At 38.3% G+C, this 25,873-nt stretch overlaps 1 protein-coding gene and 1 pseudogene across 3 annotated transcripts; one reads left to right on the forward strand and one right to left on the reverse strand.

Annotated features, from left to right (window-relative positions):
* Nucleotides 1-49: 49 nt before the first annotated feature.
* Nucleotides 50-25,865, reverse strand: NOL8 (nucleolar protein 8). Of its 3 annotated transcripts, none has more exons than XM_040245589.1 (17): nucleotides 25,571-25,865; nucleotides 24,276-24,484; nucleotides 23,554-23,616; nucleotides 22,126-22,204; nucleotides 20,203-20,338; nucleotides 19,730-19,798; nucleotides 16,736-18,604; nucleotides 15,409-15,522; nucleotides 14,817-14,939; nucleotides 14,444-14,534; nucleotides 10,255-10,393; nucleotides 9,548-9,625; nucleotides 4,103-4,374; nucleotides 2,472-2,598; nucleotides 1,845-1,915; nucleotides 1,003-1,082; nucleotides 50-353 (listed from the first exon to the last, which is right to left on the reverse strand). In XM_040245589.1, exons 2-17 carry the CDS (start codon nucleotides 24,412-24,414, stop codon nucleotides 303-305), a joined length of 3,501 nt encoding a protein of 1,166 aa, XP_040101523.1. In that variant the 5' UTR covers nucleotides 24,415-24,484; nucleotides 25,571-25,865; the 3' UTR covers nucleotides 50-302. The 3 variants fall into 3 exon arrangements, with proteins under 3 accessions (XP_040101523.1, XP_040101540.1, XP_040101532.1); XM_040245606.1 differs by having other exon boundaries at nucleotides 56-353; nucleotides 24,276-24,441; nucleotides 25,571-25,856; XM_040245598.1 differs by lacking the exon at nucleotides 25,571-25,865 and adding an exon at nucleotides 25,472-25,542 and having other exon boundaries at nucleotides 56-353.
* LOC120867401 lies at nucleotides 10,743-12,037 on the forward strand (annotated as a pseudogene).
* Nucleotides 25,866-25,873: the final 8 nt, after the last annotated feature.

A 25,873-nucleotide genomic window follows, 5' to 3' on the forward strand; every position in this document is an offset into this window, starting at 1 on the left:
AACCTTATGTCAAGAAATGTCCATTAGTTATTGAAGATGGAGGGCAAATATATACAAAGTATTTTGAGGGACTATCTTCTGCTTCATTAAAACAAACGTTCAGGTTGTTTGAAGTAATTAGGTAAGAACAAATAGGAAATCTACAGAAAAAGAAAGCAATCAGAATGATATCCCCCAGATAAGATTTAGAATATTCCTTCATTCTGAATTCTTTGCCAGCTAAAATCATTTTCTAGATCACTCCAATTTCCACGGTGAGACTTCTTTACATTATCAAAACTAATGATGACATTTATTATTTATTATTTTGGCTTCACTCTCCTTTTGGCATCTTTATGTTTCTTCCGACAGTTCTAGAAAAACATAAAATCAAAAGTCCTTGTTAGGTGTGGCACGGCAGGTTTATAAATAAGACAGAGTGTGCATATTGTTATTTTGAGAGTAGATTCTTCAGTCAAAGTCTCTAATAATTCCCTCATGTTATTTATATTATTTCTTATACTTCCTCCATTTTTCAATAAATTATTGGAAATTCATGAAACCATAAAATTAAAAAAAAGTCTTTGTTAAAAAAAAATAACTTTCACAGTGTTCAGTAACTATATAAAGTAAAATTTAGATTATTCAGTGACTGGCTTGTGGAAATCACATTTTGGAAGTGCTCACTTGTATATGGAATGTTCAGACTTTTGGCTTTAAGTGCTTACAATAGAAACTGTAATTCAGTCTTTCAAATATTTCATCATTTCCTGTTACTTAATAAGCATGACGAGAACTCAGATCAGTTACTTAATGGGCCACTCTTTAGTCTCCTTTCTGCACATGGGTGGATTGAATTAAACAATTAAAACTTCCCTTCCAGCACTATTAATTTTGAGCATTTAAATCATGTTTTCAGTTATCTCAAGTTTCATGTCTTCCTATATTCCTACACCAGGCAAATATTAACACAAAGGTAACATCATATCTATTTCAGGAGACAATTAACATGGCGATACTCACCATACGCAAATTGTTTGTTCTGATCTCCCAAGAATTCCTGCTAATGTTACTTCCCACTCCTCTCCAAAATAAGTCAGAACCTAGAAGGGAAAATAAAGGGCAAGGGAGCACAGTAAAATTAAAACAGACAATATTTTAGTGCTGGCATTATCAAGGTTTTCAATTCGAGTTAACACGATTCCCCACCCCCAGTTTATGCTATATTTCAAAAATATTTTATTCTTTTAGAAAATGAAAATGTAGAATTGCTAGGATTTTTACTGTTTATAAACCATTTACTATGATGGTTACTACGTTACTATGACAGTAACTCAGTATTTGTTTGTGTTAGGCTTCAGAAATGAGTTCAACAGCCTCAGCATTTTCATGTGAACTTTTTTTTTCTATTTTTGTTTTACTGAAGTATAGTTAATTCACAATGTTGTGTTAGTTTCAAGTATACAGCAAAGTGATTCAGTTACATGCATACATTCTTTTCAGGTTCTCTCCCATTACAGTTTATTACAAGATATTGAGTATACTTCATGTGAACTTTTTAGGGTACTAAAAACTTACGAATTTTGTATGTCTAGCATCTCAGCAGGCCCCTGGAACAAAACAAGCCCTTGCTGAGGATAGCGAGTAAGTTGAGGTGATGAATGGGAGCTTTCAGTTTTCCAGAGCTTCATAAGTCAACAAGCTTCTGTCTAACAAGAGGGGGCTAAAGCATATCACATTGCAAAGGATCAGAATTTTTCCCAATCAGTTCTTACTTGGATGCATGTTAGTATTAATATATCAGAACACATTATATGTAAGTAGAGATGTACTATATATACCATTTAATCAAAAAACTGACTTACCATGAAGTCTCTCATCATTCTTAGAGAAAAAGAAAAATCTAGTAGTCTCTTTCTCAGGTAATGATACTTCTCTGAAGTGAGAAAGACAAAATTGGCCACTTAATTTCAACATTTAAGAAATGTTCACCCGGTAAATATAAATGAACTATGCCTTAAATATCTGTGCTTTCTGTCTTGCTCATTTTTACCTTGAGTCACAGTAATACCACCCTTTCTCTATTCAACATTCTTTGCTTCTACCTGTAACTTTGGTAACAAAGATTTAAGTACAAGCTCTATCATCCCTATGCTGATTGTTAATGAGCTCACCCAACCACTGCTACCCATTTTGCCAGCTTCCTATGGAGTAGCAGCCAACTAGATGAAGCATCCTCTTCCAGGCCAGGGACTTCAGTGGCAGGCTTTCTTTCCTGTGCACAGCATATCCCCCACCTAGGGCTATCCAAATCTCAAGGAAAAGAAACACGCTCCCAATGACAAAAAGACTACAGAACTCTCTAAAGGAGCCAAAAACCGAAACCTGTCTTGAAAAGCTAAACTTAAGATACTTTTATAATATCTCTAAAGCATGTCTAACTCAGATTTTATAAACTATGAAATATATCTGGACAGAAACACATTACTTACTCAGGGCTCTGCTTTTTGTCATCTGTTTCTTCAGTAACATCTTCCTCTTCTGAACTGCTGTCTTGGAAACGAGGGTGTCCCTGCCAGGCGATCTTCCCAGGTTTTACTGCTTCAACTCTGTAGGTCTCTATGTCATCAAAACAATGAAAGATGACACAACGTAACCTAAAGCCCAAGTATTTATGGACACATTCACTTGTTTACTTTCACCATGCATACATATTTCTACATTTTGAATATCTTAATCATTAATTCAAAATATGTAGTATCTTTTTGATTTTCAAATATTGAGAGAAACTTTTATTTTTTGGCATTGCTACAGTGATCTCATAAGGAATACAGAAATACTATAAAAAGATATAAAAACTGAAGGTTTATAAATGAACAACACAATTTACAAGAAAGAGCAAAATAAGTGTGACACCTGTGCTAGCACTGAGCAGTCTAAGCTATAACATAATGCAGTGAAACCCGTTTGCCTTCCTGCTCATTCATAAAGGAGAAAAGGAACATATCTTGACATTTTCAATTTCCCAAATTTCCTTCCAAAACTGCTGAAAAAGCTGCTGCTAAAAGATGTGGATGATCACCTCACAAGTCCTCATAATTTCCAAAGCACATACAACACATGTCCCAGGTTGCTCAGGTGTCTTAGCAATCATTTCAAGGCCAATTTCTCACACTTGGCTCTTAAAGTTAGAAAAATTAAAATATCTGTATCATACCAACTCTGTTCAACAGTTTAGGACTGACCTTGGTACTCAAATGGACAGCATAGGCAAGAGAATGAAATCAGCAGAGCAATGATATATTGTGTCTCATTTAGGACAATTTTGGAAAAACTACTTGATTGTTGTACCTCCTTTTGTAGTACCACAAAGCTGGAATCTAATATCTATCTGCTAAACACGAGGATGCTATTTTAACTGCTGATCTTTCAAGTAGAACTTATTGTTAGGTGTATTCTGTATAGGTATACCTTGCTTTTACACTGAACTTTCAGAAAAACTACACTTACATCTTAAACACTAGGTGAGAAGCAACGTCCTAAGGAATAGGTGTTTCAAACTTTTAGACACATAGGACTTCAGAGGTAAACCTCCTGAAATGGAATGGAAAATTGTATATACCAGTGCTATACTTTTCTCTAGGTTCTGGCAGATCTCCAAGGATAAAGTTTGAAACAGCTGGTATATTGATAGCACAGCACATCTGTTTAGAGCCAGGCTTACATATCTTTTCTCCTAACAAATAGCACTGGCTTTCCTGAAGTTATGGCTTCTTCAACTGCATCAAAGATGTAAAGCTATTTAAATATATGACTTCTTAAACATTTAAATATATGACTATTTCTACTCAACAGAAGAAGGAATGTTGCGTATTTCTCTGGCTTGCCTTCATATGGCAGCTATCTAGAAGTTTGCTTCCGAATTCAAGAACAATTTCTTACTGTGTTGAACACAGCTCTAGGCACATTACATTTATGGTTATGTAATGCTGACTGAAATACTGTTTATTTAGATAGAGAAGAGAATACTGCCTTCAGCTAATGTTAAATCATCATACTTACAGTAGACTCAATTAAATTCAAACTGCATGAAATGAAAAAGTAAAAACAAACAAAAATGTACCTTCCTTTTCATCTTTGGCATCAGACTCAAAAAAGGAAAATGTGAACCCGCCAGTTTGCTCATCGCGAGTCATCAGAGCTGGAGTGTCGCGGAATGCCTCAGCTTTCTCTCCATCAGAGTCCTCATTCCAAGGTATGTTATCTTCCTTTTCACTAGTATCTTTTACAGTTTGGAATATTTGTTTCAAATCCGTAGCAATGTTATAATACATTTCTTTAGACACTTCAGGTAGTTTCTCAGCTTCCTCCCTTTTCTTCTTTCGTTTTGCTTTACTGCATTGACATTATTAGAGATCACAAAAAAGTCAATGTTTGGAAAAATTCCAGAAATCAGGAAATAAAAATACCTTGGATAACATTAGTCCCATTGTTTCAATCAGCAAGAGGATCCACATATACAACTCATAAGACAGAATCTTAACGAAAAAGCTTTTAATACACAAAATTATTTCAAACAGCTCCAAGTATTAAAGATGAATCATATTGTCCTCTCTTTTATCCTCTGAACTACACTTCAGAAATTATACCTAAGATATCAGCTATGAGTAAGAAAATTACTTAACTGCAATGGGCCTCAGTATCCTCATTTACAAAATGAACCAGGTTAAACCACATGACTTTTAATACTCTATCAAATTGTAAAACAGTGAGTTTTATGATACTGTCATTAAAGGATTTAGTCATAATTCTGTTGTAGAAATGCATTATAAATATGTCTGGGATGAAATGTTTCCATTTCCATCAAACCTGCTCTATATTTAGGAATATGTTTTTGTTTTTGGTCTTAACCAGAGTTACACAGCAGTCTCCAATACTGAGTTTTTAGACAGGAAAAGATTCTTCTTCCAACAACACAAGAGAAGACTCTACACATGGACATCACCAGATGGTCAACACTGAAATCAGAATGACTATATTCTTTGCAGCCAAAGATGGAGAAGCTCTATACAGTCAGCAAAAACAAGACCAGGAGTTGACTGTGGCTCAGATCATGAACTCCTTATTGCCAAATTCAGACTTAAATTGAAGAAAGTAGGGAAAACCACTAGACCATTCAGGTATGACCTAAATCAAATCCCTTATGATTATACAGTGGAAGTGAGAAATAGATTTAACGGACTACATCTGATAGACAAGAGTGCCTGATGAACTATGGATGGAGGTTCGTGACATTGTTCAGGAGATGGGGATCAAGACTATCCCAATGGAGAAGAATGCAAAATGGCAAAATGGCTGTCTGGGAAGGCCTTACAAATAGCTGTGAAAAGAAGAGAAGCCAAAAGGAAAGGAGAAAGGGAAAGATATAAGCATCTGAATGCAGAGTTCCAAAGAACAGCAAGGAGAGATAAGAAAGCCTTCCTCAGCGATCAGTGCAAAGAAACAGAGGAAAACAACAGAATGGGAAAGACAAGAGATCTCTTCAAGAAAATTAGAGATACCAAGAGAACATTTCATGCAAACATGAGCTCGATAAAAGACAGAAATTGTACGGACCTAACAGAAGCAAAGGTATTAAGAAGAGGTGGAAAGAATACACAGAAGAACTGTACAAAAAAGATCTTCAAGACCAAGATAATCACGATGGTATGATCACTCACCTAGAGCCAGACATCCTGGAATATGAACTCAAGTGGGCCTTAGGAAGCATCACTATGAACAAAGCCAGTGGAGGTGATGGAATTCCAGTTGAGCTATTTCAAATCCTGAAAGATGATGCTGTGAAAGTGCTGCACTCAATATGCCAGCAAATTTGGAAAACTCAGCAGTGGCCACAGGACTGGAAAAGGTCTGTTTTCGTTCCAATCCCAAAGAAAGGCAATGCCAAAGAATACTCAAACTACCGCACACTTGCACTCATCTCACATGCTAGTAAAGTAATGCTCAAAATTCTCCAAGTCAGGCTTTAGCAATATGTGAACCGTGAACTTCCAGATATTCAGGCTGGTTTCAGAAAAGGCAGAGGAAACAGAGATCAAATTGCCAATATCTGCTGGATCATTGAAAAAGCAAGGGAACTCTATTGACTATGCCAAAGCCATTGACTGTGAAGATCACAAACTCTAGAAAATTCTTCAAGGGATGGGAATACCAGACCACCTGACCTGCCTCTTGAGAAATCCATATGCAGGTCAGGAAGCAACAGTTAGAACTGGACATGGAACAACAGACTGGTTCCAAACAGGAAAAGGAGTACGTCAAGGCTGTATATTGTCACCCTGCTTATTTAACTTATATGCAGAGTACATCATGAGAAATGCTGGGCTGGAAGAAGCACAAGCTGGAATCAAGATTGACGGGAGAAATATCAATAACCTCAGATATGCAGATGACACCATCCTTATGGCAGAAAGTGAAGAGGAGCTAAAAAGCCTCTTGAGGAAAGTGAAAGAGGAGAGTGAAAAAGTTGGCTTAAAGCTTTTTACAGAAAACAGAGATCATGGCATCTGGTCCCATCACTTCATGGGAAATAGATGGGGAAACAGTGGAAACAGTGTCAGACTTTATTTTTTTGGGCTCCAAAATCACTGCAGATGGTGACTGCAGCCATGAAATTAAAAGACACTTACTCCTTGGAAGGAAAGTTATGACCAACCTAGATAGCATATTCAAAAGCAGAGACATTACAAAAGGTCCATCTAGTCAAGGTTATGGTTTTTCCTGTGGTCATGTATGGATGTGAGAGTTGGACTGTGAAGAAAGCTGAGTGCCGAAGAATTGATGCTTTTGAACTGTGGTGTTGGAGAAGACTCTTGAGAGTCCCTTGGACTGCAAGGAGATCCAACAAGTCCATTCTAAAGGAGATCAGTCCTGGGTGTTCTTTGGAAGGACTGATGCTGAAGCTGAAACTCCAATATTTTGGCCACCTCATGCGAAGAGTTGACTCATTGGAAAAGACTCTGACGCTGGAAGGGATTGGGGGCAGGAGGAGAAGGGGACGACAGAGGATGAGATGGCTGGATGGCATCACCAACTCAATTGACATGAGTTTGGGTGAGCTCCAGGAGTTGGGGATGGACAGGGAGGCCTGCCGTGCTGCAATTCATGGGGTCGCAGAGTCAGACACAACTGAGTGACTGAACTGAACACGCTTTTTTTCTATTAGAGTCTATTTTATTTATTAGGCCAAATATTCTGTTTTTCCTAAAATAATAATGTCCTAAATGATCATCTTACTGGTGGAGACTATCTTATACAGAGAAACTTTTAATACTTCATTAAATAAACCATAGGCTATAAGTCAAATAAGCCTCCTATGAAACTGAGCTCCATGATCAATGAAACACAAGGCAGTGGTTTTAAAAGTGGTCCAAAGGTCCTCTGATACTTCAAGAAGTGGAAGTTAATTCCTCCATCCCTTTCAGTGTGGGCTGTTCTTAATGACCTCTTCTAAGGAACAGAATAAGGCAGATGTGGTTGTGTACAACTACTGAAACTAGGGCTATAGAGTGCACCTTGGCTTTCTCCTTGCTCTCTCCCCTTCCCTAATCACCGTCTTTGGGAAAAGTCAGACACCATGTTCTGAGAGCACCCAAACACCCAAAAGGAGAGGTTAACAAAGCAAGGAACTGAGGCCCCCCTGCCAGCGGTGAAGTGTGTGAACCATCTTGCAGGCAGGTTGCAAACTTTCAGAGACTATAGCCCCAGGTCACATCTTGACTACAACCTCTTGAGAGCCCAAAAAAGAACTACCTGGTGAAATGCTCCCAAATTCCTGACCCACAGAAATTGGGACCTAATAAATTTTTAGTTTCAAGCGCTTCGTTTTGGGGCAATTTTTTACATAGCAATACCTAACTGATACATATTTTGGTACCTAGAAGTGGGGTACTACTATAAAAGCCCAAAATGTAGGAATGACTTCATAGCCCACAAAGTAAGAAGAAGTTGAAAGGTCAGTGAGGAGGGTGTTAGCAAAAGCATGAAAAGAAGAAACTGTTAGTAGAAAGGACATGCCAATTGAGTCTTCAGGTAACGCCTTGCAGAAAAGTGAAGTAAACACTACTGGAAAATGGGGGAAAGGAGATCATTGTTACATAGTGGCAGGAGACTTAGCAACACTGTCGCCTTTATTAACTGGTAAGTAGAAAAATGCACCTAATGTGTGATCTAGCAATGGAGATGTCCAGGAAGGTGTTGAAGGTATTTTATGATTTCTTCTTGCTGCTTACAGTAACATGTAAGCAGAGATGGGAGAAGGCAATGGCACCCCACTTCAGTACTCTTGCCTGGGAAATCCCACGGATGGAGGAGACTGATAGGCTACAGTCCATGGGGTCGCTAAGAGTCGGACACGACTGAGTGACTTCACTTTCACTTTTCACTTCCATGCATTGGAGAAGGAAATGGCAACCCACTCCAGTGTTCTTGCCAGGAGAATCCCAGGGACGGGGGAGCCTGGTGGGCTGCCATCCATGGGGTCGCACAGAGTCGGACACGACTGATGCGACTTAGCAGCAGCAGCAGCATAAGCAGAGATGGTGAAACTAAAGAAAGAAGTTTTTTTTAAAAAGGAACTAGGACCTCATGGTTTTGAAGACTCCTATTTTCTAGAAGGCAAATAACATAAAATTTAAGAAATATCTTCTAAGCAAGAACAAATCTATTTTTTCAGGAAAATAGAGTGTAAAGCAGGTTTTGGCAAAGTACACCCATGGATGAGATCCAAGTCGCTGCTTATTTACATATGGAGTGCAAGGTAAGAATAATTTTTGAAGGTTGAAGTGACTGGACAAAACTACATAAAAAGATGGTTTCATAATATGTACAGATTACATGATATGCAAATTTCAGTGTCCTGAATAGTTTTATTAGAACACAGCCTGCCTTATTCATTTTATGTATTATGTATGGCTCTGTTTCTGTTATAAGGACAGAGAAGAGTCACTGTAAGAGAGACCATCTGGCCTGCAAAGCCTAATACATTTACATTTACTATTGTACTCTAAAGAGAAAAATTTGTACACCAGGCCAATTATTAATATAAAGCAAAATCCTGTGTTGAGATTCTAGATATAGCTCAGAAACTCCAACTGTTCAAACAAGAGAGCTTCTTATGAGTTTAAAGGTATTATTTCTCAGCAGACCCGGCTGAACACCATGGTGAAAAAAATAGTTTATCTTACACTGAATTTTGGCTTTTGTCTAATAAAGTGAACCCCAAAAAGATTCACAGGCGACCCAAATACTTTAAGACAATTAAAGGAACAGAAACACTACTAGATTTGATGGGTAGGTACAGAGACATTCCACAATGAGGAGGCTTGTACGGTCTGAATGTGATTCTTTTTAAAAGAATTTTAATTTTGGAATAATTTTAGATTTACAGAAAAACTAGAAATAACCTTCACCTAGTTTCCCCTCATAGTAGCTTCTTACATAGATATGAAACAATTGCCAAATCTAAAAGATTAACACAGGTACCTTACTAGTAACTGTAGCAGTTTACCTTTCTTTTGGTTTATCATCCTGCTTTCTTTCGTAAGTGGCATGGTCGTGCCTTGTTGGATCATAATGTATGATGTCCCTATTTAAAAAAGGAGAGTGATAAGTTGGAAGGGACTAATCAGAGTATAAATTTGAAAAACTAATAGCAAAACATAATGCAAAACCAGGACAATTCCACTTTTGAGCAAGACAAAGGCATAAATATCAAGTAAGTGTATTAGGAGCTCCTTATAAGCAATTATATTTAAAATTACCCAGTTCTGAGGGGATCTTTGAAAAATTTTCAAATATTATTTTAAAACAGGAAAATATATATAGATAAAATGATATACTGTTGGGATTTGTATAAAATATTTCAGTGGGGAAAGTAGGGGGGAGTGAGTAAAAGTATAGAAGAGAAAACTGGTCACATGTTAGTGATTGGAGAATTTGGGTGATGGTACACAGGGGTTTCATTACACTAGTCTTTCTAAATTATATATTTTCCATAATAAATTGTTATATTTATTAATATTTAAACAGTTGTCCATTTTTTCAGTAATAATAAATACAGAAAAAATTTTAGATTAGTTTCTTGAAGTGTATCACTAGGTAAGTATAATATTAAGAGTCTGATACATATTGCTAACTGTTCTCCCCATGAAGTTGAAAATGGCCTAATTTTGTGGCAAAGGAAGAGAGAAGTGTGAGATGAAACATAAGACATACTTAAATTTCTTAGCAGCTACTGATCCTTTGCTTGTAGAATTGCTTAAGCTGATCTGCAAAACACTCTGCACAACATTCAGGGCTTTCAATTTTTCTGCAGCAAGCTCTTCCTCCTCAGGAGTTTTCTTTTCATTTATTTCTTTGAGGGAAGAGGATAATTAGTAATCTTTTGGCAAACATAACTTGAGAAATCGCAATAATCAAATGTTTAGCAAGAACTTAAAACATGTACAAAGCACATTAAGATAGGAGGAACAAAAGTTAAACCTTGTTTTGCTAACCTCTGTCTCTAAGCCCTCAACGTCACAGTGAATCCAGAAATTGCATGACCAGCAAACAAAATTCCCATTTCTACTTATAATTATAAAAATAAAATATGAAATTAACGGCTTTCAGTGGCAAGTCTAAGTTTTTAAGGTAAAGATTGACAAATGTAATAGAGCAAGATAGTAATTATAAAACTGAAGTGAGGCGGATCCTGTGCCGGAGGAGAAGCACGCTGCTGACTTTGTTTTCGTGCACCCCTTACCACTCTCTGGAGAACTTTCTCTCCCCTGGGCACAATGGCAACTCTTAAGGAAAAACTGATTGCACCAGTTGCAGGAGAAGAGGGAATGACCCCAAACAATAAGATCACTGTAGTGTGTGTTGGACAAGTTGGTATGGCATGTGCCATCAGCATTCTGGGAAAGTCTCTGATGAGCTTGCTCTTGTGGATGTTTTGGAAGATAAACTCAAAGGAGAAATGATGGACCTGCAGCATGGGAGCTTATTCCTTCAGACACCGAAAATTGTGGCCAACAAAGATTACTCTGTCACGGCCAATTCCAAGATCGTGGTAGTAACTGCAGGAGTTCGCCAGCAAGAGGGAGAGAGCCGCCTGAATTTGGTGCAAAGGAACGTTAACGTCTTCAAGTTCATCATTCCTCAGATCGTCAAGTACAGTCCTGACTGCATCATCATTGTGGTTTCCAACCCAGTGGATATTCTCACATATGTTACCTGGAAACTAAGTGGATTACCCAAGCACCGTGTGATTGGGAGTGGATGTAACCTGGATTCTGCTAGATTTCGCTACCTTATGGCTGAAAAACTTGGCATTCATCCCAGCAGCTGCCACGGATGGATTTTGGGGGAACATGGCGACTCAAGCGTGGCTGTATGGAGTGGAGTGAATGTGGCAGGTGTTTCTCTCCAGGAACTGAATCCAGAAATGGGAACAGACAACGATAGTGAAAATTGGAAGGAAGTGCATAAGATGGTGGTTGAGAGTGCCTATGAAGTCATCAAGCTAAAAGGATATACCAACTGGGCTATTGGATTAAGTGTGGCTGATCTTATTGAATCCATGTTGAAAAATCTATCCAGGATTCACCCAGTGTCAACAATGGTGAAGGGCATGTATGGCATTGAGAATGAAGTCTTCCTGAGCCTTCCATGTATCCTGAATGCTCGAGGGTTAACCAGTGTTATCAACCAGAAGCTGAAGGATGAAGAGGTTGCCCAACTCAAGAAAAGCGCAGATACCCTCTGGGGCATCCAAAAGGACCTAAAGGACCTGTGACTTCTGGCTGCAAGGCTGTAGAAACTTAAAACTACAATTGGATTAACCATGAGCCTTTAGTTTGCGTCCATGTACATGGAGCACAGTTCGCTTTTGTCTTCCTAAGTCTGTGAATCTGGGCTCCCAGAATCAAAGCCCATGCTTGCTTTAATACTTGCAAGATGAGTCCTTGAACAAATAAAATAAACCACCTAGCGTAGTGTGAAAAAAAAAAAAAAACTAAAGTGAATAGAGATTCTTTGATTTTTCGTAACAATATAGAAATTAATCTAAATTACATGTAAATCTAAAAATGAAAGAGAGTGAAAGGTGGTAATTTTATTGACTATTAACATGATATGTTAGCAGACAGTTACTTTAGCTTTTAAACTCAGTAATAAATATCACAGGAAGAGAGCCTACACACAGGGCATTGTGGAATCCTATAAGCTGGCTTTCTTATTTACTAAAAACAGACAAATATCAGTGAACAAAGTTAAACATTTAACAGCCAGTTTGGATTATAAGCGAAAACATAAAAGAAGTCTGAGCCTTAAAGACCGTTTCAAGTTACTGTAGGATATACACAACTACATAACAGAAATTAACAGAATAAAACACTGATTTGCATAAGTTTTTTATAGAGATGGCCCAAAAGTGTCTAAGGGTTCAAAAGAGGTAGGGATTATGTTCAGTTGGATTAAGAAATGTTTTACAAACCAGGTACAGTCTAAGGTAGGAAAGACAAAGTAGTCCCCTTAGGAAGGAAGAGAGCACGCTAGGAAACAAAATGAACACGTACTGAAATAAGAAACTGCAAAGAGTTTACACTGCATTAGGCTAAACCATATGAAACTGCTCATATTCAATGATTTCTGACTTCAAAAAGTGGCAATTTTAATTTTATCCTAATATTGACAATTAGGAAGTAGAACAATGTTAGAAAGGGCTCAGTGTATTGGTAAGCTGCTTACCTGCAGGACGGTCTTTGAGCAACACACAAAAACTCAGTCTCAAAGGTTCCCAAGGAACCTCTGATACAGGCTCTTCCCAAGGTTCTGTAACACCCTCTGGCTTTAGCCTTTTTTTAATACATGAATATTTTCCAAATGTGGGTCATCTTTGCTCCTGACTATTCTGCTGAGCTCCCAGTTATTCTTTCCTCAATGCCTGGTGGATATTTCTCACAAGTGTATCTAAAGTTGAAAAGCAGAATAGCCAGGACCAAAGATGACCCAGATTTGGAATATATTCATGTAAAAATGAAGGCTAAAGCCACACAGACTACAGAATCTTGGGAAGAGCCTATATCTCAAAGCAAAGGGAAAATTTAGGAACCAAGAATTATGAAGAAAACAAGGAAGTTTAAGTGCAATAGAAGCAAAGGGAAGAGAACATTTCAAGGATCATCAACAGTAATAAATGCTATAGGCAGGCTGAAGAGTGAAGCTTGAGAAGATGCCACTGCATGTGGTAAACCAGTTATTCACAGCTTTGAGGGAACCCACACTAAAGAGTTGTAAATATGAGACAGACAAAAGTGGCAGGAGTTAGAAAGCAACATCCATAGCTTCTTGACTAATCCCAAGGTTCTATCCATTCCTATGTTATCAACATGGAATTCTGAGTGAAAAGTTCTGAAACAATAAGTTGGTATGGATCCTGGAGAATTTACTCTCGGAATACTTGTTTTCAGAAATGTATAATATACATAATAATCACCTCAAAGAATTGAAAGTATCATATCCAGAGATTGTACTTTCAATAAAATCAACTGCTTCTAATTAGATGCAATTTATTTTTTCCTTTCAGGCTTAGAACTGAAAAAAAAAATGGGAATGGCAACTTAAAAACTGGCAGGGTTGAAGAATGGCTTTTTGAACCTATGAGACCAAATTATGTCTGTGGAAAGAGCGAAGAGATAGAAGAAAGTTAAGTGTGAAGATGCAAATGAGGAAGGAGGGAACAAGAGGTAAAAATGGAGAAGATCAAGATGCAGATTAGATAAACTCAGGAAAGAAGGAAAAAGAAAGGACAGAGTAGTTCTGAGATTGGAAAGGAAAGCAGGGAGCTACCTGAAGTGACCATCCTCTTGGTCAAGTAAGAGGTGAGGTCTTTTGCAAAGGATAAGAGTAGAAGATCTTGTAAAGAAAGTTTGGAACCACTGCCAATGCTTCCGATAGCATCAATGCTGTTAAATATATTCAAATAAGAATGTATTTAAGTAGAGTGATATTCAGTGGTAGATTGCTTTAAAAAATCTGCACCGAGCATGAACACTTTCTTTAAGTAAACCAAGTGGGATATATCCATCTTACACAATCTCACGAGGACCTGTTGACCTACTGCCAGGTAGGGTCCTTGACTTCTAATACCAGGAATGGGATGAGGGAAGATGGTACCTTTGGCAGATGCTACTTATTCCTGTCTTTTCTGGCAGCTTCAGGAAATTAAAATTTTATAAATAAATTAATGTGTACAAGTGTTACACGTACATATAACACACCATGTACATGTAACACTATATGTGTTATATATACATAAAACACTTCTCTATGTGTTAAGTGAAGATGCTAGACGAGTTGATTCGTCGAGGTATGCCAGCTCTAACATCAGGACTGTTTGTTTGGACAATGAGTCATTTACCTTCATGTTCGTCTTCACTATCACTTTCTAGAAATCGGGAGTCCATGCGAAATCTGTCATCAGTGCCAAAGTGAGACTGCAAATTCATGAGCTAAAGACAAAACACAAAGACAACTGACAGTCACATTCCCAAGAAATTACTTATAAACAAGACCCTCCAAGTATACTTCCCATGCTATGAAATTTACTACATTAATGTTTGCATAACCTCTCCTACCCGTGAACCAAATAAAGAGAGCCATGGATGACTCAATCTCAAAAACCTTAATGTTAAGAGTTTGGGCAAGGTCTGCCTTCATTAACCTAGATTTAAGGACTATGTTGAAAAAATAAGAGCATGTTGCAAATTTTTTTACTTTCAGTCTTCACTAACCTTCTGTCCAGCTCTGCCCTCAAACTGAGGTTTAATTCTGAACCTGTTATTGTCATCTTCAGAACAAGATTCCTCATCATCGCTGCTGTCAAAGAGCTTCCCAGAGGCTCTACCCATGGACTCCTGTTACATACGGACAGAAATGTTTATTAATAACCAAGACAATCAGTATTCCCCTCATTATGCAATTTTCCTCCTTACACTTAAGAAACGACTTTGATGCATATCCCAGGAAACAGTGTAGTGGTTACAGTGGAAACTCTTGATTCAGTGATATTTACGTGGCCCCTTGGGTCTCAGGAGGCTCCTAATGCAGCCTCAAAGTGGGGCAGTTATTATATGTAAGAACATTTTCTGCAGGTTTCACTAATATTGATGTCACTTTGCAGAGGACAGATTTATGTGGGAGAAAATCTTTAAGGCCCCTGTAGCATCCATGCTTGGTGGTCTGGGGAGTTTTGTGTTTCACTGTGGCTCCCAGAGGAAATTTTATGTTGAGCCCAGCAGTTGGGGGCAGGTTTTGGTATGCAATATGCAGAAATGGATCTGCACAAGTAGAGGCATGCCCATATGGACATCTTAAATTTCTTACTTTTACCAGTTCCTCTCCTGGATGGCTTTGCTCCCGTGTGGATGTCTCCTCTGTTTCACTTTCACTATTGGAACCAAAGATGATGTGCGTCGGCTTGTCCTCTGGATGACCATCCTAGAGTGGTCATCAAAAGCATTACCTTTAAGACAACCTCTCATCTCCTTCCCCAAGTCTATTTCCCACCCTATTTTTTCTCTAGTGAATGCTGCCATCATCCCAAGATAGAAACTTCTCCCTTTCTATTTGCAGTCGATCACCAAGTCCCATCAGTTGGGCCTTCCCGCTATTTTAAAAATATATTCCCACAGTCACTGCCTTGGTTCTGGCTCAAAACCTCCCAAAGGCTGTCTATCCTTGTTCTCTTATTTGTCCCATTTGATTTGTTGTTCTCACCACGTCCTGAACCATTTGCCCCAAACAGAAGTTGGCAAACTTCCTCTGTCAAGGGCCAGAGAATAAATATTTTAGGCTTTGCAAGCCACATATAGTTTTAGTTCTATATTCTTCTTTTTTAAACTCTTTAAAAATGTAAAAACCATTCTTAGATAGGAGGCTCTTTTAAAACAGGACATGGGCTCATTTGCCAATTCCTGTTCCAACACAACCAGTCTTTACTCCCTTACTTTCAGTTTTTTAGTTTTTTCCCAGACTTAAGAATAAACTCCAGCCGTGTAGCCTACTTATCTCTCTCACTCCTCACCACCTTGTACTCTGTTTAGTCAGTTATTACAAATATCCATTTTGTACAAACTGCTACCTTATCTTATAATGCCTTTCCTCTCTCTTCCTACCCTTTTGCCTCTGCCAGACCAATTTCTACTGAGCCTTTCCCACTAGACTCAGGTCAGCTGGGGAAGTACCCACTCCCCGGCAATGCCAACAAACCGGTCTGCTTCCTGTCAGGGCACATAGGCATACTTGTTTCCCACTGCATGGAACTGAACTGTGACCCTCTGTTCACCACACTGCGAGCCAATACTGCCTGATAGTGATCATTTCTATAAATCGAACACTTGCTGTGAAGGCCTGGAACTTTGTAGGAACTTAATAATTCTTGAAAAAATGAATAAGGTCCCATTATAGTAAATCTTTGTAAGACATGACTCACTTGACAGGTGATAATATATGGCAATTGAGATGTATTAGTACACATCACTTAACTATATCAGTAATATCTTCTAAAGCAATATGCAGATATACTATATAGACACAAGGACATAAAACACAAACATTCAGCTCTAAAGGGGCCTGCCTACCTTTGTGGGAAAGAAAGAGACTAGACCTGGAAAGAGTTCTTGGTAAATTCCTAGACTGAAAACATACTCACCAAATTTGCCAGAGCATTGTGAACCAACTTCTTTTGGACTTCTTTGGCTTTCTGCCTTGCCTCTAAGGCTGCCAAACGTTTCTGATTATCTTCAGCATGCTTATCCTTAGCATTAACATCTGATGAACTATTAATAGAAAGTGGGAAGTCAGTTTTACTTTCCTGGGAGTCTCTCCTTGAGAAAACCTCTGGTGATTTCTCAGGGGCCTTGGAGCTGCACAGATTAGGCCTCCTTTCAGAGCCCTCTCCTGACTTTCCAGTCCTGTGGCAACAGTCTTCATCAAGGCCTCTGCTGGGAGTCTTAGCACAACTTGAAGATTTCTTATCTTTCAGTGGCAATGGACTAGAAATAGGATTTCTATTTCTCTTTTCAGAACTGTTAGGGGACACTACTTTGTGACCCTGGCTCACAAAAGACTGTCTTTTTTGAGGCTGAATTTGGTTTGAGTCATTTGCCTCCTTTGGATGTTGGAAAGGAATCTGTTCACTTGATAGGCCATTAGCACACAGGGACCATTTTCCCATGGACACATTCCTCGGTTCCTCAAGTTTCAAGGAAATTTGATCTTTATTAATATTATTAGAGGCAACACTCTCTTGCAAGGATTTTTTCACTGATTCCTTTCCATAGAGACAGCCCACTCCTTTGAAAGCCTGAAATTTTGGCTTTAAGGTATTTTCCTTTGTTTTCTGTTTTCCACGTGGATTCTCTGTTTCTTCTAAAAGAGAAGCCACAATCTCCTCAGGATGAATACACTGCTGGCCTCTGCGGAGGTCACCTGGGGTCCTTTGGCTCTTGGAGGCCCTGTCACACTTGGGAGTAGTTTCCTGGCCATTGGTCTCAATCTTTTCTTTTGGAGCCTCCTGGTTACCACCAGCCAACTGTTCCAAATCAGCCAAAGTCAGATTCACACGGAGACAGTTTTCCATCAAGGTGTTATACTCCTTCTCTCCTTCACACTCAGTTGATTCTGATATAGAATCAGCATCTTCACTGCTACTGGACTCAGTCAGAGATTTACAACTAAGAGGCTTAACTCTGTGACTGAGGGCTACCTCTACTTTGTTTTTTCTTTTTTGTTCTTTAATACAGTCATCAGAAAGATCATACTTTTTTCTGCTTTTCAAATAAGTCTTCTTGTACACAGACTTTTCTCTTTGTGAAAAATCTACACCATTTTCCATCTTACCAGAACTTTTTTTCATTGCAATGATTTCATCTGTATCTCCTGAATCAGAGTCACAACCATTTTCCATAACATTAGTTTCACTGTTGAGGCAAGAGACACTGTTTTTGAGGCCTAAACCTGTTGAAGTATGAAATTTGTGAAAATCAGATTTAAAATCATCCCTTACAACTTCAAAGAGATCATATTCAAATTCATTTGAGGCCCATGTAGTTTTCTCTAAGTTTTCCTCTCTTGCAATCATTAGTCTTAATTCATCTTCAGAATCAATATCATCATCAGATATGCTATTTCTCTTTCTGGTAGTTTCTAAACCAGAAGTCTGAAAAAATACATTTTTAAATTTCTGATGATCAAAATCAGTTATATACGGTGATTTAGGAGCAATGGAATTATGAGGTGCTTTTTGTGCAACCTGTTGTATTAAATGTGGACTCTCCATTATGCTACTAGGTTTTGATCTCATGGTGAGAAATGCAGTAGAATCCTCACTCTTCTGTACTTTTGTTATCTTCTTGGCAGAGCTGTCAAAGTCAGAGAATTCTCCTCGCCGTTTCTTACTCATGGGATCATTCCCTCCTTCCAGTTCCCAGGTGAGGCTGGATATAGGGACAGCATTTGTGAAATCCTCCCCTATCTTCTTTAGGTTGTGGCAGTATTTTGAGGGATCATATTTTATGATGTCACCAACAGTCAAGGAACAAAAAAAGGCACTAGGTTTTAGAAAAACCTATCAATCTGATTAAGCAAAAGAATACTGTTTAATCTTGAGCAAATCATTGACTCATTTTACCCTCAGTTTCCAATCAAACAGAAAAGGACTTCATTAGGTAACTGAGGGTCTTTGGAACTGACATGTGCATGGCATGTCCAGAGTGAAAACCATCACTATTAACTGGAAGAAATTACTTGGGTTGTATATGTATATTACAACAAACTTATTTAAGATTATATTCTAGGTACTTTTCTATATGTCTGAGAAATCTATTCACTGCTAACATCATAAAGCAGAGTATAGCGGGGAAGTCAGAGGGGGAACAATTAGACACTGTGTTGGTTATCTCAAACCTGAGAATCAAAGATTCTCCAACATTTTGACCACTCCTGTCTTTTCAATGCTGGCTCATCCTAGACCTGATTCTCTTAGCTCAAATATCCACTTCACATTTCACTCACTCTCTGAATTTCTGCAGGTCTTTCTTAGAAGGCTAATACTTATCAGATCTGTTTTGTTGCTAACCCTGTCCAGAAAGATTCCAGTCAATGTCAATGGCATTGGCTGATTTACTAAAACATATGAATAGACAAGTATAAGTTGCTTTAATCTCTCACTCCTGAAAATTTCCTTTGTTCACTTAGTAACTACTGAATACCTGGCCAATTATATGTGAAGTGTGTCAAATACTGTCTATTATCTCTTGGCTTTACACTGCCCTTCCAAAGCCTCCTCTCTGCTATCAAAAGGCTACTTTTATGACTGCACTGTGTTCCCTTGTCCTTCCTTAGTTCCTCTGGAAATGGCTTTGAATCCATGTCAAACGAGAGGAATGATATATAAATTAGTAAGTAAAAGTGCTTGCTTAACAAGCATCATTTGTATCACTTACTTGTATAAAACATCACTACATTTTCTCATCCTCTAATTGTTTCATACATGTAGGTGAGTGGATCTTACCTTATAGAGAAATTGGGAACATAAAAACTCTTAGACATCTAAAGATTTACTGACAGCAGCAGTGTAACTTCTGCAAGTATCCATCACTGTAGTCAACAATAATTTCTCTGAAAGGCCAACTGCTAAGGATATTTTACGTTTACGTTCATTCTTTAGATGAAGGACAGGTAAGACTCTTCCAAATTTACTCACAACCCAATTCTAAAAGAAAAAAAAAAAGAATATATTTATTATACTTGTCACAAACGGAAAAGATTAACCATTCTGCATAAATATAACTTAAGAAAAAAGAGCACAGACAGAAGTAGGATGGTACAGAAATAACAGCCATTAAAAAGGCAAACTTGGGACCTGATTGGACTCCTCACCACCTCTATTTCCCTCAGGAGACTTGCCTCCATGTGGGTTTTTATTTCTCTTTCTAAAATGGGGGACACCTGTGCTTTCCCAAGAGCTGTAAATGCACTTGGAAGATCATAAAGCACTATTTATGTTAACTGCTTCAAAGCAAGAGAGAAAAAGCAATTGCTTTAAACATGATGTTCATGGTCATTTGGTCTCAGGAATGAGTCCCTAGGCTACTCAGACTACCAGGGGTGACTTACTTTGTGCCCTGGTACTTCTGTTCCTGGCACAGCTTTCACATGGAAATCCACTGTTTTCATCTTCTCTAACAAGCTGGTGTTGCCTGTTGTTGACTTTCCTTCCTTTGCTTTTGCTTCTTCTCTCTCTTGGGCCAATCTGAATCAAAGAAAAAATACAATTAAGAGAGTTAAAATAACCAATCACACTACTAATCATGCTTCTGTCTTGTTTTTTTCATACTATAAAGCTGTTTAACTTCATAGGTATTATTTGGGGTCTCTCAGCTTTTCCCTTTCAACTTATGTACTTTTGGTATTTTAACTATTCTTAATCCCTTCTCTTTGTTATGAAGGTCTCTTCTTTCAGAGTCTAATCTGCTAAATCTTGAATATTACTACTCTCATAATGAAGAGAATGCAGAATAGAATGCCAACTAAATCTTCCAATTCAAACTCCCTATCTGATTCAGGCCTGGTCAACTGTGCTGACCAATTCTCATTGGCCTCTTTGCTTCTCCTGTGGCTCTTTTCTGAGCGCCGAAGAATTGATGCTTTTGAACTGTGGTGTTGGAGAAGACTCTTGAGAGTTCCTTGAACTGCAAGGAGATCCAACCAGTCCATTCTAAAGGAGATCAGCCCTGGGTGTTCTTTGGAAGGAATGATGCTAAGGCTGAAACTCCAGTACTTTGGCCACCTCATGTGAAGAGTGGACTCACTGGAAAAGACTTTGATGCTGGGAGGGATTGGGGGCAGGAGGAGAAGGGGACGACCAAGGATGAGATGGCTGGATGGCATCACCAACTCAATGGACGTGAGTTTGAGTGAACTCCAGGAGATGGTAATGGACAGGGAGGCCTGGCGTGCTGCGATTCACGGGGTCGCAAAGAGTCGGACACAACTGAGCTGAACTGTGGCTCTTTTACATTTCAGCTTCCAAGATTCATGCTCCACAGGCAGATGTACACAGGTACTCAAAGGCAGCAGCACTGTGTGCTCACCCTGCTCAGGATGAGAGCCCCAGTTCTTGCCTATAATAGGCACAAAAGTACTGCTGAATGAAAGTCTCATCACTACCCTCTTCACAGAGGCCCACAGCTGAAGAACAAACTCCTCACCTTCGTCTCCAGCCTAGTTCCACAAAATGTGATTTAGACCTTATTTTTCCTTGTGGCATTTCTTTGCCCGAGAACAATCTTAAAACTCTCTTGGTCACTTCATCTGTACATTCTGAAAATGTCTCCTATTTTGAAAACACCCAAACGCATACAATCTTTTCTCCCTAAGGATACTTTTAGGATCTTAAAATGCTTTAATAGTTTTTACATTGCCTTGTTCTTAAATGTTAAGCATAATTAATCTTATGCGTCTCTTATAGGGATCCCTATTATCTTTAAGTTTTTGTAGGACACTTTCATTAACAGTTTAAAGTTAACATAAGTAATTTGGTATCATCTATTAAAATTTTAAGTGTGCTTAATTCCATGACATAGCAACTCCTTTTGTTGACATACACACCAGAGGGACCCTTGTACATATATAGAGGTTATCTTCAAGGGTCATCTGTTATCAAGAGGAAGTGGAAATGGTCTAAAGGTCCATGAGTGGGGGATGATTAACTAGACTGTGGCACATTTTCTAAAATAGTACTAAATAGGTATTACAAAGAAGGGGGAAGACCTACATCATCATAAAAGGTTGCATCTAAAAAGCTGCAAATAAATACATATTTTTATAGGTTAAAATATACATATATAAGAGCATTACATTATCTTCTTTGGTGGGGTCTGGGGTCATAGGGAGTCTCAGTTAAGAAGGATTTTAGCTCTACTTATAATGCATAAATTTGTTAAAACTGTAATAATATGATAGTTTCAAATCAATTAAATGAACATATAAAATCACTTACAATAATTTTTGGATTAAATCAAATACAGCAAACCTTACCTGTGCAAAAAACTTTCCTTTGCTAGCTGAATTTGCAGTGTCCCACCTTTCCATTTGGTTTTATTTAAAACAGACATACCTATAAAGCAAAGAATTAGTACCCAAGTACATAACAATGCAAAAATATATTTCAGCATGTGCTTTTACTAATTAGTACCAAAAAAAGAAAATGTGTTTATCACAAACACACAGAGGAAAGAGAATAAGGAAAGTGAGACCAGAAACAGGAGGCTTAGGTCCCATTCTTATCTTGACCACTTATTAGATTCTTATATTCCCTATCGTCTCATGTAACTGGAAGATCTGAATGAGGCAAATGTGCAAAACTTTAAGCAAAATTTGTCATTTGTTTATAAAGTAATGTCAGAAATCGCTGGCAAATGGTTGCTATTTATTTAACATATCACTGTTATTTACCATACTAAAACTATAGAATATTAATGTAATTTTCTTAGGGAGAATCAGAGGACACTGGAATCCTACAGCTCCTCATTCTTATTTATCACCTCATACTAATTATCACTGCATAACTTGGAAACATATTAGCACAAGCAACTAAACTGTGTTTGAACTAGTGTACTCTAGTAGCTGATTTTTCTCAGTATCTGCTATCAGCTTCCTTAATAATTATCACTAAGAGAAATTTCCATGAGACAGGTATTATGTTAAGTACAGAAGTATTATTCAATTTCATATTCACAGTAATATTATGAGACAAGCTATATCTTGGTCATATATCAGGTAAACAAACTGGGTCTTCTACTTTAAAAAAACTGCTAGGTCACACAGCAGAACTGTGTTCTTAACTGCAATGTACTTGTCATATGTTTCCCAACTGGACAGATGATATTACAAAAGGCCAATGGCCTTCCTTCTCTATTAACATGTTTCCTACTCAGTGTCTTTTGACTTTTCAGTCTCCAAATAATTAGAATGCATTTCTACATTAGTGGCAGTATGAATTACCTCTCACTCTTCACTGAAGGCCACAGCTGGTCCTCAGCTTTCTTAAACTTATTGATAGATATTTCATAATTTCAAGGATATGATCTTATAAGGGCATAATGTAAAATTCTCTTCTAATAGCATTTATTAAGAAGAATTATTTACCTGAGAAATGAACACCCTGAGGAGTGAGGTATGGCATAATATCCAGTGGGATATAGGTAACATGCAGTTTCTATTAAAGCATGGTCCTTTGTCCACAATATTTGAGAATGCCACTTTTGAGCAAACTGGTTGGTGAGTGCTACCATACGTCATGCACTATGGAATCAATCTAAATCTCAAACTGTAGAATATCAGAATTCTATTCATCACGGTTGTCCCTCTCAATGACATACAAGTGGCTGTTTAGATTTAGAATCAAAGTCATTCCAAATTACATAGTGACATGAAATGGTAAATAGTATAGAAAACATTCATTACATTTCTTCAGGTCTCCTTCTGTTACTCTGATGTTGATATATGCAAAGACTTTCTGTGGGTTTCCTAAAAAAAAAAAAAAAAAAAAAAAATTTAAATTCTTACCCAGAGAATAATGTAAAAATGACTTCTAAATTTAAAAAAGACCTCTTAGAAACTTACTCTTTCAAAGAAAAACCTTGTTTGTTTTTCATTGGATACAAAGATTGCAAATTTTTAAGCATGATTATCTAAATATTTTAAAAGAAAATATGTACGAGTAAAATGTCAAGCAGTCAGTTAAGGAAACATTTTGGATGTTTATATGTTAGTGGTATTCTAACAGGACACTTACTAATTATTAGAATTTTAGCTCTGAAAATTTAAAGCAACATGTTTCAGAAATTGGATGTTTGGGAATTCCCTGGAGGTCCAGTGTGAGACTTTGGGCTTTCACTGCAGAGGGCAGATTCAATCCCTAGTCAGGGAACTAAGATTCTGCAAGCCTCATGCTCCCTCCCCTCTACAAAAAAGGGGAGAGGGGATGTTTGGGAATTTAGAATGTTTTTATTTCATACATAACACCCCCAGAGCATATGTGCTGGGATGGGGTTAGTACTATATTATCATAATGAAATAACATCACTTTCAGTGTTCAGTGCTAACATTCATCTTTGGGGGTTCCTTTGTGATATTTGACTTGAGTTATATTTGCTTTAACTACCCATGAAGAACTCTAAATTTACCTTGATCATCTTTCCGAGTGATGATCTCCACATCAGAAACTTCTCCAAATCTGCCGAACTGATTCTGCAGGTCTGCCTCAGAAATATTCTGCCCAAGACCACCCACAAAAAGGCGTTTCATTTCTCTGTTGGCTTTCATCAAGGCTGGACAAACAGTCAGGGTGTTCTAGTGGAAAAAGAACTTCTACCTAGAGTTCTTTCCCTTAAATCTAAAACAAACAAACACAACAACAAAAATAAAACTCAAACCAACCAACCAACAAACGAAAAAACCCTCAACTCCTTTCCCTGAACCTTCTATGCCAATTGGTTGCCTGGATTTGTGCTTCCCTTCCTACTGTACTGTTCCCAATTTTATTCCTGAAGACTCTGTTCACATACTACATGCTTGTTCTTCATGAATGCATTTTGGAACAGAACCGCTACAAACAGACACAGGGGCAGGTGGATATTTTTCCCTCTAAATGACCACAATGTACACTCTACTCTCCCTGAGTTTACTAATCCATATTGTTAGGTGTTTCTCCTTTATTCACTCACTTTAATAAACTGACAGAAATGGGATGGGACATATTAACATCCACGGGATCTTCCCAACCCAAGGATGGAACCCAGGTTTCCCACACTGCAGGCAGATTCTTTAAGCTCTCCACCCTCAAGCTCCTCACCGTCAAGTGAGAAGTAAGCAAATGCAATACTACATTACAACAGAAATACATACAAAGTGGTTTTAAGGCACAAAAAGAGCAATGGATATCAAAAACTAATACAGATTTTTTTTTTTTTTTTAACAACGCCAGCATTGTACGAAGTAGTTTCCAGGCACCGTTTTTTCAGATTAGCAGGAGAGGTGAAGTCACTTTCCCAATGCCATTCAGAGAAACAGCGGTGAAGCTAAGATTATAACTCAAATCTAATTTCAGAACCCGTAATTCTAACACTGTACTAGGGAGGCTGTTGGAATAGAAGGGACTCAGGAAAACTCTTCCAGAGATACTGGGGATTTAAGGCCTATAATGCCTATCTCGCTTAGTGCCCAGCTGGTGCTCAGCTCCCAGCAAGCCCCTCCCCCCAAGTTGACAGACTCCGCACACACGGAACCCCAACACAACGCGAAAACGCCGGAGCATGGGTCGAGATCCAGGCGTGAGCCACGGCCTATATCTTCCTGGTAGCTTCCTCTGTCCCAAACCTACCCACCCCATTCTTCTTTCTCTGAGAAGACCTGAACACAAGCAGGGAGAAGGTAGGCCAATTAGCCCCTTCCCATCCCAGGCCCCAAGCCCTCGGCTCACCACTTCTTTTTCTACATCCAGCGCGGCGTACAGTCCTAAATTCTAGTCACGTGTCCCAACAAGTACCCTATCTCTTTCTTCCTACTGGATTTCCAACCCAGCCTCCTCAGGTTCCACTACTACTCTCAGTTTCCCAGTGTTCTTTATTTCGTTTCCAGTCTTAAGGCAATCGCGATGACCTCGTCCCCTGCCTCTAAGTCCGCAAAAGACCCCAAACAAAAATTCCCTAATTCATACAGAACAGGGTTATGACCTTATCTGCTGGATACGGTCGGCGGAAATGAGGAAGGGGAAGAAATACAA

Source organism: Oryx dammah, unplaced genomic scaffold (assembly GCF_014754425.2).
Source record: "Oryx dammah isolate SB20612 unplaced genomic scaffold, SCBI_Odam_1.1 HiC_scaffold_1, whole genome shotgun sequence".
In the NCBI taxonomy this organism is placed as follows: Eukaryota; Metazoa; Chordata; class Mammalia; order Artiodactyla; family Bovidae; genus Oryx; species Oryx dammah.